At 45.5% G+C, this 19,942-nt stretch overlaps 1 protein-coding gene across 1 annotated transcript in view; it reads left to right on the top strand.

Moving 5' to 3' along the window:
• KIAA2012 overlaps positions 1–19,942 on the top strand; it is a gene marked incomplete at its 3' end in the record, with an annotated part of 120,538 nt that overhangs the window by 13,921 nt on the left and 86,675 nt on the right. Inside the window, 9 exon segments of the mRNA XM_082630408.1 lie at positions 486–645; positions 2,960–3,045; positions 3,047–3,116; positions 6,891–7,033; positions 8,230–8,413; positions 9,017–9,159; positions 11,882–12,050; positions 15,564–15,713; positions 19,123–19,293. Coding sequence (XP_082486534.1) covers positions 486–645; positions 2,960–3,045; positions 3,047–3,116; positions 6,891–7,033; positions 8,230–8,413; positions 9,017–9,159; positions 11,882–12,050; positions 15,564–15,713; positions 19,123–19,293 — 1,276 coding nt within the window.

The following is a 19,942-nucleotide window of genomic DNA, read 5'->3' as shown; positions in this document are numbered from 1 at the left end:
CCCTGGCTGAAACGAAATGCAGGAGAGCCAGATGTTTTCAAAAGGCCATGCTCCTCGTGAACACGGACAGAGTTTGTCTGTCCCATTATTCATATTGCAAACACCGAATGCTGATGCTGATTTGTCGACCTGGCTTTCTCATACGGGGCCACTTTTTAAAATACTAAAATGATTTCCACAGGCTGAACTAAATGATGTGTTTTCTTTTGAGGCTCTTTATCCTTTTCTGGTTTTCTATCTCAAGATGGGATCTGGTATTTCTCATTTCTCCTTCTCCTTCCAACTGCAAATCCACAGGGGCCTTTCAGAGCTTTGCTTGGTGGGCTCTTGTTTTATGTCTGTTGGCCGAGGCATCTGTTTCTGGTGCCTTCCAGCACCTTCCGGGAGTCTCCCAGATTACTGATGAGGATTGTGCTAGCCAGCCTGTATCACTGGGAGGCTCCCAGCTCAGCAGCCATGCTGTTTCCTGACTGGTGTCCCCACAGAGAGAGCAGGACAGAGCCTGGCAGCCGTACCTCCACTTCCAAAGCCAACCAGAGAGCCAGGGCCTACGGCGGATCCAGCCTGGGTATTCAGCCAAGAGATACCTCCGCGGCCTCCTGCGGACATGGCCCCCTGACACCATGTACAGGCTCCAATGTGCAGGTCAGTGGGGACATGGGAGGAGGTGCGCCTTGAGCAGCCCCGCCTCGCATTCTGGTGTGAGAGTGTGTTTTCCATCAAGGTTTGAAACAGCAGAATTTCAGGCCCAATTCTGTGTTAATTGTGCCGTCGCACCTTTCACCCGTCAGCTTCCCCCACGTGTGCGGAGGGAGTGCAGCCTGAAGTCTTGCCTTCCCTCTACTGCCTCTCAACAGTCTCACGCTCTGCATCCCAAGCAGAACGTGCTTCCCAAGCTTCCCCATGCAGAGACTCCAGATCCTCCAGTGCAATCCCAATCTTTTCCAAGAGAAGGAAAAAGAGGCCCAGAGGGGCAAAGTAATTTGTCCAAGGTCATTCAGCCAAAAGCAAAGCTGAGACCAGAAGCCAGATCCTCCCCACACCCCAGGTGCCACCCTTTTCCCAACATCCCCTACTTCCCCTTCAGAGGGACCTCAGATCCCCCAGGATGTAGAAATGTTAGGCCTTCTCTTCAAAGAAGGTGGCTCTCCAGCACAGCCCACCCAGGAGTGAGACGGACACTCTGCTGCTGAACAGAGACCCCAAACACACTCTGTAATGGCTTAAAAATAAAAACAGGCAACGGCTGGGAATTAGAGTTGCCAGATTTAGCGCCTACACACGTGCACATGCACACAGAGGCACGCACAAAAAAGTTACACTTGTAATATTTGGTACATATTCCTACTAAAAAAGTATTCACTGTTTATCTGAAATTCAATTTTAACTGGACATCCCGTATTTTATTTGGCAAACCTACTGGGGAAGAGAGGGGAGAGCAGTAGGATCTGCCAGTGCCTACTCAGCTAGCTGCCACCTCTTCAGCACCAATGAACAGACGGGACCAGAGGAAAACTGGCTTTCTTCTTGCTTTACAGGTTTACTTCAGGAAAGGAGAGAAAACAACTCTCTCCCCAATAAGTGATGACTTGAAGGAAAATGAGAGATGTGGGTTTGTCCAGTAATTAGTTTACCCTTCACAGCGGACCCATGGTTCCAGGCAGTTCCATTTATCTAACACTTGTGAGAAAGAGCCTCTTAACCAGAGATATGTTTATCGTTGGGTGGGGCGGAGGGCAGAGCAGGCCACTGCCCCATGGCCCAAGCCCAACGTCTTCAAGGAGGAGAGCCCCTCTTAACATCAAAAAATGTCTCAGACCCTTCTGTGAAAGTCATGTAGCTACAATGCGTGGTTTAAGGAAAGGTCCATGTGTACGTGCATTCTTGGGCCTCTTACCATAATTCCTCACCAAGGGCCTTCTTGAGGGTGAGACTCTCAAGCTGGAGGAGCAAAGACAATACTGGGATATGAGGTCATTGGCCCAGTGGACTCTGCCACCCACTTCCTTCACATCTCAGAGTTCACCACCTTTGTGATGCTGGTATGTTCCCACGTTTCCACTCCTATGATAAATCCTCGCCATCCCCCAGGCACACATCTTCTACAAAGGCTTCTCCGACAAATCCAGCCAATGTTGAGGTCCTCATTTTCTGGCCTTATATAACACTGACCCTTGGGACCACACACATAGAGCAGAGGAGAGCTTTGTCTCTCCAACAGAATATTAGTGCCTTTAAAAAGGACCCATGTCTGGTTTTTCTGTATCCACCCTACTGCCCAGTAGAGAGGTGGGACCATTGATAAGCCCTCAATAAATACTTGTAGAATGGACTGAAAATCATGGGGGTTGCAGAAGCAAGCAGGATATATCCAGGAGAAACCTTTAGATTTCCTCCCGAGGCAGGAGGTGCCTTTTACCCAACCCCAAAGAAGCAGCCATGTTTCTTCCACGAGGGGGACCCAATTCCTGGGAATGGTGGAGAGGAAGAAGTATATATGTGGCACAGGACCAGAGGCACCCAAGACACTAGACAGAGAACCCTCTACGGCTTCTATCTGATTTTATAAATTCTTTTTAAATTTATTTATTTATGGCTGTGTTGGGTCTTCGTTTCTGTGCAAGGGCTTTCTCTAGTTGTGGCAAGCGGGGGCCACTTTTCATCGCACATGCAGGCTCAGTAATTGTGGCTCACGGGCCCAGTTGCTCCGCAGCATGTGGGATCTTCCCAGACTAGGGCTCGAACCGTGTCCCCTGCATTGGCAGGCAGATTCTCAACCACTGCGCCACCAGGGAAGCCCTCTATCTGATTTTTTAATCTCTTGCATCTTCTAATTGTCTTCCTTAATGGGCAATGTCCAAAACTAAGACTAATGCAAGTGGGGAACCTGGTAGTTATCACCAAGACCTCCAGACTGGCAACCATTATTTCTACCAATAACTCCTGACCTACTCTTCAGGATACATCAAGGATTCTGTGTTGCTCCAGGAAAGTCAACCTAATGTACCAAAGAATCTCAGGCCACAACAGGATCTTTCAGGTGTACCCCCCCAAATACCATCTCCTGCCTGTCTTCCCTCCATTTTGGATTCAACCAGGAAAATCTTTTGAACAAGGTACATGTTGATTTTATCAAACTAGACTTCAAATACTTGGATTTTTAACAGCTTAAAATGAAGTTTTCCAAAATAAGGTCTAGGGATTCTGGGTTTCATTGTCCTCATCTGTACAATGAGGGAGTTGGTCTAGACCAGCACCATCCAATAGTACTTTCTGCAATGATGGAATGTTTTATACATATATATATATATTTTTTATACATATATATGTGTATATATATACATGTATGTATATGTATATATACATGTATATATGTATATATGTGTATATATATATTATATATATATATGTATATGCTGTCCAATTCCAATATAGTAGCCATCAGCCACATGTGGCTATTGAGCACTTGAAATGTAGGTAGTGTGACTGTGAAAATGAGTTTTAAAATTTTATTTACTTTTAATTAATTTACATCTAAATAGCCACATGTGGCTAGTGGTTACTGTATTGGACAGTGCATATCTAGAGTCTAGATTTTAGATGATTTCTTATGTCTTTTTCACTCTAACACTCTTTAACCTGTGGTTTTGTGGCAATATCATAAGAAAAAATACAGGCTTTGGAGCCAGAAATCTGGCTGTTCGCAATGGCTGTTCTTTCTCTTACTAGAGGTAAGATCTTGAGCAAATCACTCAACCTCTTTGAGCTTGTTTGCTTGTCTCTGTAACGGACATAATAAAGCCTACCTCGTTACTGCACAGAAAATTATTGTGAGCTGTCTGTAAGCTGTTCAGTACTATGGAGGTTCTACCTGTCAATATTATTCTTGGGAACTTGAAGCATTAAAAGAGTCAGATTTGCTTTGCTAAGGGAGATGGGGAAAGATGACTGGATAAAGATGACTGGGCAAAGAATAGGGTCTTGACTAGTACCAGAGTTTTTGAGAAACGAGAAGGAAAGGACAAGAGCCTAACATAATATAAAGTTAATTTTTCTGAAATGACAAAGGAATTTTCCAGAAACAATAGTCGTGCCTAACCAAGCCCTGTACTTGCAAAAGGATCTAGTCAGGATAAGTAGAGAATCTGATCTATCAAATGGAGTGGAGAAGAACATGGCAGGTTCTCAGAGCCTGGTGCCATAAACATGCCTACCATATACCTCCCTTGAGTCTAGACTCCATTATCAAGGAATTTTGGTCATAACCTTTTCCAATAGTTCATCTATGGGAAACATGCTGGTCAGGCAATTGTATTTCTCTTTGTAATTATACCCTGGTCTATACATCAGTCTCTATGCACTTTGCTAATGTGGGTCAACATCCCTGAGACCAGTTGATTCTGAGGCACTGATGAGATCAAGTTTCTGGGCCATCCATGTCCTAAGAGTAGGGAACTCACCCAGTAATCCTTCTGTGCTGGAACCTTCTGCCCTTCCCCAGGTGGCACCCCACCTTGCCATTGCCTAATGCCTTCTTGCTTCAAAAATTCTACTGTCTCCAGTTAATATCCTTAGACTTTGATGCCCTAAGATCTAAAAATACTGGACTGTGGACTACAGTACTTCCATTTGAGGGTGGATCAACACTGCACACCTAAGGAATCAAGTGACTTCCCTAATTGATGCCATATATGGAGGAGTTGTCACAATCAGGCAGGAACAAAGAGGCAATGTTAAATAGTGATTAAACACGTGCCCATTAGCACCAGATTCTAAGCCATGTGACCTCTCTGGGCCTCAGTTTCCTCATTTATAAAATGAAGATGACCATACCCACCTATACCTCACAGGATTGGATGTGGGACTTAAACGGGATAATGCAGTATCTGGCTCATAGCAAGTGCTCAATAAATGTTAGTTATAGACCTCCCTACCTTGTGTTTTTTAAGCATAATTGTAATGCCCAATTGCCCATGATCATAGGGACCAAAAATCAACTTGTAAGGAAGGAAAAATAGCTCAGAGACTATAGCCTGAACCCTGAGAGATGGTTTATTTGTTTTAACTTTATCTCCCCTTGGTCTCCCTCTCCCTGCCAGACACTGTATAGGAGAAAGTAGCAAAAGTCCTGGCTGCAAATCTCAGATCCCCCAACAATGTGATGTTGGCTAAGTCACTTATGCTTTGTGCATCCTTAGTTTGCTCATCTGTAAAATGGTAGTAGTGGTGTCTGCATTCCACTCTCTCTGGGTTGTTGTAAAAAACCATAGGATAAGACACAGGTGAAAAAGCTCTCTAAGAGCTCTAAATTACTACCCCCATGCACACTATTTGGGTAATCTGAACCCATATTTGAGATAGAGAGAGACCAAGTAGTGTGGTCTCCTTTCAACAACTGAAACTTCCAATACCTTGCTTGCAAACCTGTTTCTGTTAAGCATAGATAAATGAGCCAGAGATGGTGTTTACTGAGAAGAATCTTGGTTTCCCTCACATAGATTGAGTCATATATTCAATATCACCTGGGATACAGCCAAAGGGAAGAATGCCTCTCTATATCCTCCCGCCCCAGAGCACCCTGTTCCAACTTAGCCAGTCTGCCATATAATACCATTCAGCAGTGAATGGCCATTTGGCCAGAGTTTCACTTCCTCTACCCTCAGAAATGCATTCGGCTCCCTGGTGGATCTGACCAGGAAGGATGGCCCTGAAGTCCATCTTGACCCCAAAGGATCATTCTAGAACGCACAGAAAGGTCTTTAGTGCTACATCCTATATGAAGTTGAGGCTTTCTTGGGAGCAGGCCTAACGTGGCCCTGGGCCACCCGAGATTCAGGGATTCCCTGGGTCACTAAAACCTGAGCAGCCCCCCTGAACCTACGCCTGAGTCTGCATCTGCCCCACCAACACTCTCAGCAACAGCTCAGACCCAAAGTAGCCTTCAGGAGCCAATGGGCAGAGGAAGGGAAGCTGCGGGGAGGGAGCAGTCCCACAGATAAGCACTTGGCTCTTGACCCAGTGACACCAAGGATGAGAATGATGTAAGGAATGACAAGGGCTGGGGAGTATGGGGGACAGTGAGGCTGGCTGGGAGCCTCCAGAAGCCCAGCGCTGCAACATACACAGAGCCCCTGAGGGCTTCAAGCGCCTCTGGTTGAAAGACAGCCCCGCATGGAGCTGCAAGCAGAGAGTGGAGGTGTTGCTAAAGCGGCTCCAAACAAGGAAAGTTTGCCAGACTGTTTCAGCAATAAATCTACCTTGAGTAAGTGATGAAAATAGCTGCAGGACCCTTTAAACCATCGATGAAAGATTTGTTAACTATGCTGGTGTCATCTGTTGACTCAGATCCTTCCTGAGGGTTACAGAGACAGGGTAAGTGCAGATTGCTAAGCAGTGCATTTGCCTGAGTTTTTCTACAAGTAAATGAACAGCAGACATCCCAGGAAATCAAGCACTTCAGACTGAGCATCTCAGTGACAATAGAGCAGGGCTGCAGGTCACCCCGCCATCATCACACCTCTGTTATCCCCTAGTCCCTCACAGTTTACAAAGGGGTGTCATATTCATGATCTTATTTGAGCCCCAGACTACTCTGCAAGGAAGCAAGAGCAAGAAATTAGTATCCCCATTTTACAGATGAGGAAACTGAGTCCATGAAACAAAGACTCAACCTTGAGCCTCCTGACTCTTAAAGCAGTTCTGTTCCACTGACCTGGCTGCCACTTCCGTGGAGGCACTAGCAGAAATACAGTAATAAGGAGGGAGGAGGAACGAGGGCCTTGATCGACACTTTTGCTCAGAAAAGCAAGAAGGAAGGCAGTTTGGAAGCAGCTAAGAGCATCATACCCATCTCTGGGCTTGTGAACTTGACCCACTGTTCACCTTTGCAGGTCAGCAGGGCCTGGATGAAGGGGAAGCTGGGGCTGGTGGACACGTGGACCAGGGCTCTGTAGCCAAGAACCACGGCAGCCAGGGGACTCGCTTGCCACCACTCAGGAAGCAGCCCTGGCAGGAAGATGAAACCCAGGCAGAGGTACCATTTCTAACGGGGTCCCCTCTGTCACTATTCTTCTTGACTTTAGAGATAATGCTCCCTCCCTTCACCATTTCTTGGGGTCCTCCAGAGAAGAGAAGAGTACTTTGAGCCTACTGACCCGTTTCCCAAAGTGTCACCTGTGGAACCCTAGCATTGCCAGATGCTCCATGAGAAAAAAAAGGGTTTCTTGGCCAAATACATTTGGGAAATGCAGCACACCATGTCCTCCTCCCAGAGAGTCACAGTGCACAGCTGACCATGGACCATAGGTAGTTCTATAGGTAAAGTGGCTGGTTTAGCTTTAACTCATGGTTTTCCAATCTTACTTAACCACAGATCCTCCCTACACTCTTCACCCCATCTAGACAGCTCTAGTCTTCTCTAGAAAAAAAGAGCTTTTTTGGCCTTAGAGTTGGAAAAGCCTTGTTTTGAGTCCTGCATCTTGCTAGCTGTGGTGACTAACTTAACTAACTTTGAACCTGAATGACCTCTTTTGTAAAATGGAGCTGTTATCATACATACCTCCCAAGGTTGCTATGAGGATTAAATAAGTTAAAATGTAAAAATGCTTTCTAAACTCTAAGGCCTGTGTGTGTGTGTGTGTGTGTGTGTGTGTACAAGGCGACAGTGGTTCAAAGAAACGTAGACAATACGTGCTCCTATCTTGAATAAACATGTATGACTTACAAGCAGGTCACACGCCAATGAAACAGGAAAGGGGGAGAAGAGAAGTACCACCTAGTGGGAGAGAAGAGACATTTTATGATGGATAAAGACAATGATACTAGCGTGAATATACTTAATGCAGAACTATACACTTAAAAATGGTTAAAATGATAAATTTTATGTTATGTCTATTTTACTACAATAAAAAAAGTTTGCCAAAAAGAAAAGACAGTGATACTAATGCTTGATTTTTAATTTTTTGATTTTGATTCTTAAATTTTTTGCAAGAAAGCACTATATGTCAGGCATGGTTAAATGTCATTCTCTCTACGACCAATAATAAACTGTTTTATTATAATAAACATCATGAAATATCTTGCCATTATAACCATGTTTTTGTTCCCAGGCTGCTAAGGAGATTTCCTCCTTGGAACCACCAGTCTAGCCACAAGGTCTGACTGTTATAGGAACCTGCTCTGTTCCATTACAAAACCTGTTTTCAGGGATGCGTATCTGTCGTTCCCTAGGACACGTCAAAAGGGAATCACCGTTGTATCCACGCTTCAAAGGAAAGCCACCATGAGAAAACACAGCAGACCTCCAGGAGGGCCCTTGCGCATGCCCGCATCCATCATTCTGCGCTCCTGCGTGACAAATCCCACACGACATTCTACGGAGGCGCCTTCCCCAACAGGAAGGCAGATCTCAGCGGTAAGAAGCCAAATATCTTGTTGATCTCGGTGAAACCTGATCCTGCAGAGAGCACTGAGGCAGGCTGAGTGTCACTTCCTCATGCCACTCACCTTAGAAAATAACTGCCAAAGTGCAGCTGGAGGTAGGAATGAGACCAGTCCTCAACCGCACACATTCCGCAGTCGGACTGCCTGCCCTCAAATTACCCCCACTTACTAACTGTGACCTTGGGCAAGTTCTTCAATCTTACCGAGGCTCCGTTTCCTCATCTGTAGAATGGGAATAATAATAATACCTCCATAAGGCTCTTATGGGGATTCAGTTAATGCATATAAAATACTTTGCATGATTCTTGTCCCATAGTTAACACTTAATACATAGTAACTATTATTATGATCGTTATTATTCTCCCCATCACCTGACTCAGCCAACAAGAACCCAACCCAGATAATGAGATCAGGGCTCCCTGAAGCTGCCTCAGCCAAAGCCATGGCTGGCTGAGTGCCTCGGCACTCTCTTTGCCTCTCTTCCCATTAACGCAAAAGAGATAAAAGTTGAAAGTCAACTGTCCATCCCCACACCGGCAACTAATAAGTTCTTGTTCCCATCCTGTTTCTACAGACAAACAAGGGAATATGAAACTCCACCAGGGCAGAAGCAGCCACTTGTTCCAGGAGCCTCCTGCTGAAAGATGTCTTTTCCCTCCTGTAGCATCTGCCACTGGCTCAGAAAAAAAGACATCTGGAGAAGTGAGGAGGAAAAAGGTTGTTTGTGTGTGTGTGTGTGCATGTGCTTTTAAGCATGCGCGCGCTTAAAAGATTAATCTCAATCTAGGAATGAGGTGACTCAAAGGGATGTCTCAGAGAACAGGCCTTACTGGCTTCTGAGCTCACCGGGTGGAGCTGGACTAAAGCTGTAGTAATTTACTAAATGTTGGAAATAGTGAAGTACAGGAAATTTCAGCTGCCGCCGATTAAAGCATTACAGTGTTAACCAAACTTTCTGGTGCCAACAGAATCCTTTTTTCTGTTAAGGGGCTGAGGTTTCTCTGTAAGCATGTAAGGATAGAATTTGAGTTTGTAAGCAGCTGACCCACTTCAAACTCAAAATGCTGGAACCCAGAAACGGTTTTGCTTAATTTGAGGGTCTGTGGGCTTCCCTGGTGGTGCAGTGGTTGAGAGTCCGCCTGCCGTTGCAGGGGACACGGGTTCGTGCCCCGGTCCGGGAAGATCCCACATGCTGCAGAGCGGCTGGGCCTGTGAGCCATGGCCGCTGAGCCTGCGCGTCCGGAGCCTGTGCTCCGCAACGGGAGAGGCCACAACAGTGAGAGGCCCGCGTACCACCAAAAAAAAAAAAATTTGAGGGTCTGTCACCTTTGAAAATGTAGGATAAATTTTGCAGGTTTATCAACCCCCTTCAGAAGTCAGGTACACCTTCCTTAAAGATGTCCTTTGCTGTCTCTGGCCTGGTCCTGCCTTGAAATTCTGTGTGGGTCTTCAGTTTGGTTGGGAGGCACCCGTGCTGAGTGGGAATGAGCAGGGACTCTGGAATGATCTGCCCGTGGCAGCTGTGCTACTTGAGCCAGGGGCTCACCACTCTGAGCTATAGTGACCTCCTCTGTGCACACAGATAATAATGCCAGCCTCACAGGGCTGATGGAAGGATGAAAGGAGATAAGCATTTATGTGAAAGTATCTTGTATCCAACTGGAAACAACAGCAGTGTTCGTTCATGGTGGGGACTCATGCCATCTGAAGTGGTTCTGAGGAGCCATGGGCACACCAGGTGGTCCCGGTGCCAGTGAGGGAGGTCGTTTTCAGCCTGTTCAGGATTTTCTCAGATTTCCCATGTCTAAACTGATCTAAACCTTTCCATTCATACCAGAAGGGCATCTGTCTTCCCAGGTTCCTTTGAACCAGGAGTAAAGAGCAGGCCTGACCTGCCAGGGTCACTCAGGCCTAAGGAAAGCCCTCAGTCTCACACCCAGTTCAGCCCAGAACCGAGCCAGGCTCAGACGACAGGAGTCCCTTCCCTCAACCCATGTATATGATTTAGCAGAGGAAAGCAATATTTTCCACTATATTAAAACTCTGTAAATTTTTAATTACAATAGAGAAATTAAGGCTTGGCTTATCAGCCATAACTCGCACAAACCATTTGAGTTTCCACATAGATTTCCCAATGCAAACCTTGTCAAACAAAATACACAAGGTCAGTATTCAGAAGAGGGCAGTTGGTGGGCAGCTGGCACCTGAACAGTGGAGGGCTCCAGGGACATAAATATGCTACGTGCATGTGTTGGGTTAATCATTTTCTTAACGTCTCACAATTCTACATATTACCCTGAATATATTTGGGTGAATTTCCTTCCTCATTCAACTCTAAACACGTTAGGATACTTGTGTGTGTTTCTGATCTTTTTTTCTTTTTGAACACTAAAAAAGTGAGAGACGTTTTTATTTTTCCTCCTGTGAAATTGAAGTCCCTGAACCCAGCACACATATACATTTCATAGAGCCAAGTTCATATGTTAAAAGCTGCAAATTAAAAGGAGAAATTTTCAGCAACTTCTGAATAATTGGAAACAGGAGACTCTAAGTACTACCCGCAGCTCCTTTCTCTCTCTCTCTCTCTCTCTCTCTCTCCATATACATATACACATACACCACACACACACATATGTTTTGGGGTTTTTTGGACATAAAAAAACTGGGTTACAGTTGTGGCTGATTCTGACACACAGTGATTTTTTTTCTAGCTATGTTCATATTACAGACGTGTGGAGACACCTAGGTATTCTGCTAGTGGCAAGATTAGGTATTAAACCCTAATGAAAGAAGAGTCTTCTCTCAAAGAAATATCATAGAAAAAAGCCTAGTTCCAAACACTGTTGTAACTACATATAATTAACTCATTTAATCCTCATGGCAACTTATGAGGTGGGCAGTATGATTACCCCCATTTTACAGAGGAAGAAATTGAGGCTTAGAGAGATGACATGAGGAAAGCAAACACAAATGTGTATTCCTATTTTCTGCCCTTTCTTACCTACAGGTTTGCACAGTCCACAATCTGAGCCATACTTTTATCTCTTAACGACACAAGCCAAGATTTCTCCTTCTCCGGACATGGAAATCTCAGCTCTATCATTTTAATCTGGCTCAGTTTCCCGACTGCAAAAGAAAGACTGTATTTCCTCACAAAGGCTCTTGAATTTACCACATTTATACTTCTCAGAGCAATCAGAGGCTGGGTTAACGGGTGCATAACCAAGTTCCCATGAAGCAAAGCAGCCCTACTCTAGTGAGTTGACCAGTTTTCAGGTCTGTCAGCTTTATCTCCCAGCCCTGGGTACAGAAGCGACATTACACTCAGCAGCTTCTGATGCTGGAGATTCAATAAGATACAATGTCATTTATCCCTTGCAGGCAGCAGGATTTAGATACCTGCCAGATGGGGGTGTGTTTGTTTTTACATTTTCTCCAGGCACCAAAGGCTTTGAAATCACCTCCTATCTCAGAGGAATCACCCAGAGTCCTGGACCCCCTGAGGAGTCAACTTAAAGCCAATAAGCCCCCAGCAGAGGTCTTCATCTTCCCCGTGGAGATTCATTTCCATACCCAACACCCCCCAAAAGGAAAGGCACAAAGAAGAGGTAGGTCCCTGTGACTGGGTCTCCTGAGGGAACCCGGCAGGCCAGGAAGGATTGGGGTGTGGGTCCCGCTAACGCAGCCCTCTCCTAAATCGTGGCTGACACTCGTAAGGGTCACCCCCTTGAGAGAATGGTTTTTAAAGAAAGAAAAAGGATAAGTCTACAAGTAGTTCTCTTCTGGTCATATTCAACTCAATTTTTAAAATATTTATTGAGTCCTCATCAGGCAGAGCATTTTGCTAAACTGTGGAAGAAAATGGAAGTCAGCCATACACATAAATTAAGTCCAATGCACCGTAGATGTTATAAAGGTGCAAGAATTTTCAGGCAGCTTACAACAAATAAATGCAATATATTAAGAAGGACAAATAAAATTGAAATTGAAAAAATAAAACACCTGGTTAAAAAGAGTAGAGAAATAGATGTTATCGGATATCTTGGGATGAATTCATTGCTTTTGGTAAGCACTGGATTTAGATGAGTTACCTGGCAGCCAAGATAAAGAGGATATTTGGATCTTTGGACCTTTGCTTTATAAAAGAAAGATAAAAGTTTGTCTGAAGAGCCATTTTCCTGATTTTTTGTAATTTATTTTATTGAGGTATAGTTGATTTACATTGTTGTGTTTATTTCTACTGTACAGCAAAGTGATTCAGTTATACATATATATACATTCTTTTTCATATTCTTTTCCATTACGGTTTATCACAGGATATTGACTATAGTTCTCTGTGCTGTATAGTTCTCTGTGCTGTTCTCTGGACCTTGTTGTTTATCCATCCTGTATATCATAGTTTACACCTGCTCATTCCAAACTCCCCGTCCTTCCTTTCCCCACTGCCCTCCCCCTTGGCAACCGCAAGTCAGTTCTCTATGTCTGTGAGTCTATTCCATTTTCCTGATTTTGAATTAGGTACCATTATTATGTAACGTTAGATGATTTCTACAGTCCTTGTCAGGGAAGAGATTTTGAGCTTCTAAGCAAAGTGCTAAGAGAGTACAGGTAAGGGAGAGAGCAATTCCAACTGGGACTTAGAAAGGCTTTTGAAAGAGGCTTCTGAGTGACCGCTCAGCTCACCTGGCACCCTGCACAAGGAGAAATTCTTTCTGACCTTCCCAAGCCATTCCACATTCTTGCCCCTGGGACTTTTCTGGGCAAGCTGAGGCAAAAGGCAACTCTCTAAACAGCTGACTCCAATTTTGAAGAAGTCCTAGTTCTGAGCTTTCTAGAAACTTCAGCAAAAACGGCCACTGATTTCTCAGTTTTTGCTCTACGGCTGTTTGGAATTCTCACTATGAAAAAGGATGTCTGTTAATCTTAAAAGACCAGTCAATGGAAGGGGTCATAAGGGAACTTTCTGAAGTGATGAAAATGTTCTAAATCTTGGTTGGTTGCATGGATATATACATTTGTCAAAACTCATTGAACTGTACACTTAAGATCTGCACATTTCACTCCATAGATATTAACTTTCAAAAAAAAATTACTTAGCTCCTTAAAAAAAACACATAGTATTACAGTATTTTTAAATGTAGGTTTTTCTTATTATTCAGGTAGGATGAGGCCAGTAGAGATCAGGAGACAACTGCCAGTGAAAAGACAGTCTGTTACAGTTCGCAAGAGGAGAGGGCATGCCATGCCCCTCGAGGCCACATGGAGAAGAACCAGGGTCAGCTAGGAAGCAGAAGGGCTGGCGGGGGTGGGGGGGGCGTGTGGGATGGGCAAGAGTCTTTTTTTTTTTTTTTTTTTTTTTTGCGGTATGTGGGCCTCTCACTGTTGTGGCCTCTCCCGTTGCAAAGCACAGGCTCCGGACGCGCAGGCTCAGCAGCCATGGCTCACGGGCCCAGCCGCTCCGCGGCATGTGGGATATTCCCGGACCGGGGCACGAACCCGTGTCCCCTGCATCGGCAGGCGGACTCTCAACCACTGCGCCACCAGGGAAGCCCTGGGCAAGAGTCTTTATTGCATTTTTGGCAGGAAGGCACGGGCGAGGCACGGCAAGCAGGCTAAGCCGGTTTGGGATTGGCTAGTTTGAAAAGTCTGGGCAGGCTCCGTGCATCAGGGCTGTCCTGGTTGTCTGGTACCTGGCCCTGGGGTCATGAAGGCAGGGGGATAGTGGCCTGGAAGTGTTAAGGAGGTCATGGCTGGGGAGGGGGGGAGGGGCTCTAGATTGGTTGGTTTCCATATGAAATGTGCACTTGCAGGTGGTCCTTTACTGTCTCTAGGAACTGTCTAGTCCTGGGAGGGACAGCCTTCCCAGGGTGAGTAAGGTCCCAGATGTCAAAACACTAGAATAAAAAGATATGCTTACTGATTCACTTTGCTGTACACCTGAAACTAACACAACATTGTAAATCAACTATACTCCAATTTAAAAAAAAAAAGACATGCTTAATATACAAAAAGACAGGACTATTTCAGGATTTGGTTAAATCCTGATTATCTCCCATGATGACCCTGGAAGGAAGGTCACCAGGCCATCATGGACCAGATTCTTAAACCTATTAGATCCACTGAGCTTGCCAACACACTGACAAATGAAAAATAGGAATAAAATATACAGAAAGTGAATCCATTGAGTTCTTCCTACTTTTGTATGTCAGTGAGGACTCCTTCAGTAACAAGTGTTAGAAGCCTAACTCAAACTCTCTTAAGCAAAAAAAGAAATGTATTCACTCATGTAATTGGATAGTGCAAGGATCAGCCAACTCCAGGCTCAGCTGGATCCAGGCCTCAGAAAATGTCCTCTGGGCACTATTTGTCTGAGTCTCTCAGCTCTGTTAGCCTTTCCTCTCAAGCACGTTGTCCCCATGTGGTGGTAAAGATGGCCTCCTGCAATTCCATGACAACTTGTTAACCCCGGTAGAAAGGATATGCCTCTTGGACTTCCCTGGTGGCACAGTGGTTAAGAATCCGCCTGACAGTGCAGGCAGGTTCGAGTCCTGGTGCGGGAAGATCCCACATGCCGTGGAGCAACCAAGCCCGTATGCCACAACTACTGAGCCTGTGCTCTAGAGCCCGCTAGCCACAACTACTGAGCCCACACACCACAATTACTGAAGCCCCCGCACCTAGAGCCCATGCTCCGCAACAAGAGAAGCCACAGCAATAAGAAGCCCACGCACCGCAAGGAAAGTAGCCCCCACCCGCTACAACTAGAGAAAGCCTGTGCTCAGCAACAAAGACCCAATGCAGCCAAAAATAAATAAATGAATAAATTTATTTTAAAAAAGGAAGGATATGCCTCTTAAAAGCTCTTGCAAAAAGTACCAAAATTGCCTGTGATTGGACAGGCTTGGGCTGTGTGCCCACCCCGGACCCAGTCACCATGGCTAAAGCAATGAGGTGCTCTCGTTAGCCAGGCTTCAGTCACTTGCCCATCCCTGGAGTCAGGGAACGGACCACCCAAACCACATAATCCGTTGAGTGAGAGAAAGATGGGTCCCCAAAAAGAAGAGACAGCTGGCAAAAACCACAGATGTCTACTACAACTTGGCTTTCTCTTTGTCTCCTAGGTGCTCCACACCCTGAGTCAGCACCAGAAACAGAAGAAGAGTCCAGGCCTTTATGGACGCCTCCCCTGAAGCAGGTGCCCCTGAAAAGGCCAAGGGAATTAACAGTACATCTCCCAGTAGACACAGGGAGGGACCCACTCTTGCCTCAAGGTAGCTATTCCTTCCCTCCAGCATCCCACAGGGATCTCACTCCAAAGGAGAGCAAGGCAAGACACATCAGTGTCCTCAGCCATAAAAAGCAGGCTAGAGGGACTTCCCTGGTGAAGCAGTGGTTAAGAATCCGCCTGCCAGTGCAGGGGACACGAGTTCAAGCCCTGATCTAGAAAGATCCCACATGCCGCGGAGCAACTAAGCCCGTGCACCACAAGTACTGAGCCTGTGCTGTACAGCCCGTGAGCCACAACTGTGGAGCTGTGCTCCTAGAGCCCGTGCTCCGCAACAAGAGAAGCCACTGCAATGAGAAGCCCGTGCACCACAACTCACCCCAACTAGAGAAAGCCCGCGCTCAGCAACGAAGACCCAACGCAGCCAAAAATTAATTAATTAATTAATTTTTTTAAAAAAAGAGGCTAGAAGGGAGGCCACTCCTCCCCGGCCACTTGAAGATGGCTTCTGCTCAGGCAGCTGCTGCCTTCACCAAAGTGCTGCAGTGAAACCAACTTCCCGTCTAGCTCACAAGTTACTTACTCACTAAATCAAACCCCCTACTAATATTTCCTGGTTGCAGATGTAAAACAGCACCAAACTTACTACGTATTTGCTGCATGCTCTATAGTTTCTCCCATGTTTTTAACCAATGGAATTTCATTTCTAATCTATTTGGGACTATTCATGAGAAGTTCATAATATCAACAAAAGGCATTACTCCAATTTTTCAAAACATCATGTGGACATCTGAAATTATACATATGAGTGCATCAAAGTGTATATTTTTCTGTGTTGATAGGTTGGAAACAATGGGCCATATTTAGAAAGCTCTACATTTTCACAAAACTGAAGCTCCTTCCCCAAGGCAACATGACAGTATAAGTGCTAGGTGACCTCTGAGTGGAGGTAATCAGAAGTAGAAGGATGAACATTCACATTTAAGGAGTTCTTCCTCAGTGCCAGGCACTGGCCTCAGGTTTTAACACTCACAACAGTCCTACCCTCATTTCACAGATCAGAAATCTGAAGCCCTGGGAGATCAGTGACTTGTTCGAGGTCACACAATTATAAGTGGCCTCGCTGGGCTTGGAGCTGAGGCCTTCCAGTGCCAGAATCTGTGCTCTTATTCATTATACTGCACTGCCTCTCAGAATTAAAAAAAAAAAAAAATGAACCCAGGTCAGGATGTTCTTGAGACATTTCCGTTTTGAGAATGTCCTTTGATTATTGAGGCAGGGGCTTGTTTACCGTCTCTCTTAAGTGAGAGTTAATCATCCTAAAGACTTCGAAGTATTTTTGAAAAATCCACATATGGGGACTTCCCTGGTGGTCCATTGGTTAAGAATCCGCCTTCCAATGCAGGGGACGCGGGTTAGATCCCTAGTCAGGGGACTAAGATCCCACGTGACGTGGGGCAACTAAGCCTGCGCGCTCTAAAGCCTGCGTGCCACAACTAGAGAGAAGCCCGTGCCACAATGAAGACCCCGCGTGCTGCAACTAAGACCCAATGCAACCAAATAAATAACAAATAAATAATTTTTTTTTAAATCCTCATATGGCAAGGGTCACTCTGTGTGCAGACAGTAAGAAAGCAGCTTTGCCCCTGTGCACCACAACGTCAGGGGCACAGCCTGAGCCACCAGGAGGGATGGGCAACACCAGGGAATTTCATCTTTGGTGCTGCTCACCTCACAATGCCCTCCACTTGTTTTGAGCTGCCATGTCCACTGGGGACCCAGTACCTAGAGCTTGTCCATCCTCTGCTACCCTGCCAGGAGGAAGCTGGGCTAAGAAGTCCCTGGTACCTTGGTTAGTTCAGTATGTTAGTTCAGTGTGTGACTCAACTGGGTAGTAGATGCATTAAAAAAAAGAAAAAAAGGTCTGAAGAGGCAAGATTTTCATGGCAATCTTTCTCACACGGGCGTCCCTGGAGGAAGGGTGTTTAGAACTAGTAAGTGGGACTCTCATTGCTCCAGAGGTTGCACAGACCCATTTACGTGCTTAGCCCTGGATTGTTTCACTTCTCATATCATAAAAATGAAGCCAGATTTTTTATATGCACATACACACATACATATTTTATTTTATTGCTGAACCATCCGAGACTAAACTGCAGACTTTGTACATTTCATCCCTTATCAGCACGTATCTCCCAAGAGCAAGGATATTCTCCTTGTAACCACAGTACAATTATCACATTCAAGAAAATTAACATTGATGTAATACTATTTTCTAATATATAGTCCACATTCAAATTTCTCTAATTACACCAGTCATATTCCTTACAGTTGTTTTTTTTTCCCCGATCAATCCAGGATTCCACTCAGAATCATACATTGTATTTAACTGTCACATCTCTTTAGGATCTTTTCATCTAGAACACTTCCCCAGTCTCATTTTTCAGGACACTGACATTTTTGAAGAGTTTAGGCTAGTTGCTTTACAGAATTATCCTCAATTTAGGTTTGTTTCCCCATGATTAGATTCAGATCAAACAGTTTTGGCAAGAATGGCATGTTGGTGACGTGTGCTTCTCGGTGCATCACATCAAGGGACACAAAATATCCCTGTATTAATTCCCTGTATTAATTCCGTTTGTTATAAGTTGTTCCATTATAAGTGATGTTAAATTTCATTATTTGGTTAAAGAGATGTCTTTCTCCGTTGTAAAGACACCTCTTCCCTTTGTAAATAAGTAGCTTGGGATACTTGGAGACTGTGTGTGAAGCCAGCCTTTAAACACAAACACCAAGAGTGTGTTGAACATGAAATAAAGACCACTCTCTCTGAGATTAAGACAAGGTCCCAATCACTTTTAGATTACTGGGTTTTCCCTCCCTAGAGCAGAGCCAGTTTTGGGAAGGAGTGAGAGAAAGAACAGAGATGGAGGCCAAGACGTGCTTTGTGGAGTTTATCATCCATCCTGTTACCCTCTAACTACCATCTAGAAGGGGCTACTTTGTACTTTATGACCTGGAGGAGCCATGAGATCACTGGTTCTGCTTAGAAAAATTGCTTTGTGGTTGGAACTCTGTAGCCAATAGTCCCATGAGCTTTAACGCTGGGGTCTCCCCAGTTAGGGAAGGACCTTGCAGTCTCCCTAGCCTTTCTCCCATCTCAGGAGCCCATCAATAGGATGAGGATGACAGCAACCACTGGTCAGTTCCTCCCAGTTCTTGGAGGTTCCCCAACAGTAGGGCTGCTATTCTAGCCAAGAGTAATCCCACCTTGGCTGTGGGAGATACCTGGTGTCTGCTCCTTAGCAGGGCTGGAAAAGAGAGACAAACTTGAGAATGAGGGGAATAAGTGATCCTAGACCCTAGGAGCCATCAACAGAATTAGAAAAGAGGTTCCTTCTCCTTCTTGCTGATCCAAATTCTCACTCATACTTTTTCTCCTTTTGCTTTTGAAGAGGATGATGCTCCATCGCAGGATGGCACCCCACCACTGTCCCTGACGGAAGGAAGAAAAAGTCCAGAGAGCCAGAGGAGCCTGGACAGCCCCAGGACATCAGGCCACAGCAGCCCCGTGGGCCCCCTCCATGTGAGACGGGCCGGCGGGGCACTCCCAGCAGAAGGACAAGGTAATCACTCCCAGGGTGCATGGATGCACCCTCTTGGCTTGTCTGTGGCTCTGGGCTCATTTTAACCATCTTCCAGGGCCACAAGTAAGCTGTCTGAAAGCCACCCCATTGAAAAAGGGAAATCAGCAGTGTTTCCAATGCTGTCAGTGGGATTAACGGTCACCACGCATATTCCTCAAAAGTCAGTACATGTTTTAAGGGTTTTCTGCACCAACATGCGCTGCCAAGCTGTTCTGTGCTTTCCTCGCTCCTGGCAGCAGCGTGTGATGACACAGCTCCCTGCGCTCATCAGGGAGACTCGCTACTGGGTTTACCAGACATTCTCAACACCGAGCCATAACCCTGCACGGGGCAAGGGAGCCTGGGGACCCTGCCAACAGGAAGAGTCCCCGGGGAGGAGTCACCCTCCGGCCCTGGGCAGAGCCTGAGGCCTGTGCACAGAGAGAAAAGGACTCTGGATTTCTACTGAAGGATGAGGCAGGCAGGGCCACACCCTCTATGACTTAGCCCCACTCAGAGTTCTTATCCTTAAGAGCCAACGGTCCAGGAGGAAACTAGGACAGTGCAATAACAGCTTCCATGGGGGCTTGGATCTAAGTGCAGCGCAAAAAGCAAAAGTTGCTTAGGCTCCAAATTACCCTTGAAAATC

This window comes from Mesoplodon mirus, assembly GCF_964341445.2.
Source record: "Mesoplodon mirus genome assembly, chromosome: 8".
Taxonomy (NCBI): domain Eukaryota; kingdom Metazoa; phylum Chordata; class Mammalia; order Artiodactyla; family Ziphiidae; genus Mesoplodon; species Mesoplodon mirus.
This window is presented reverse-complemented; position numbering and strand designations above follow the sequence as displayed.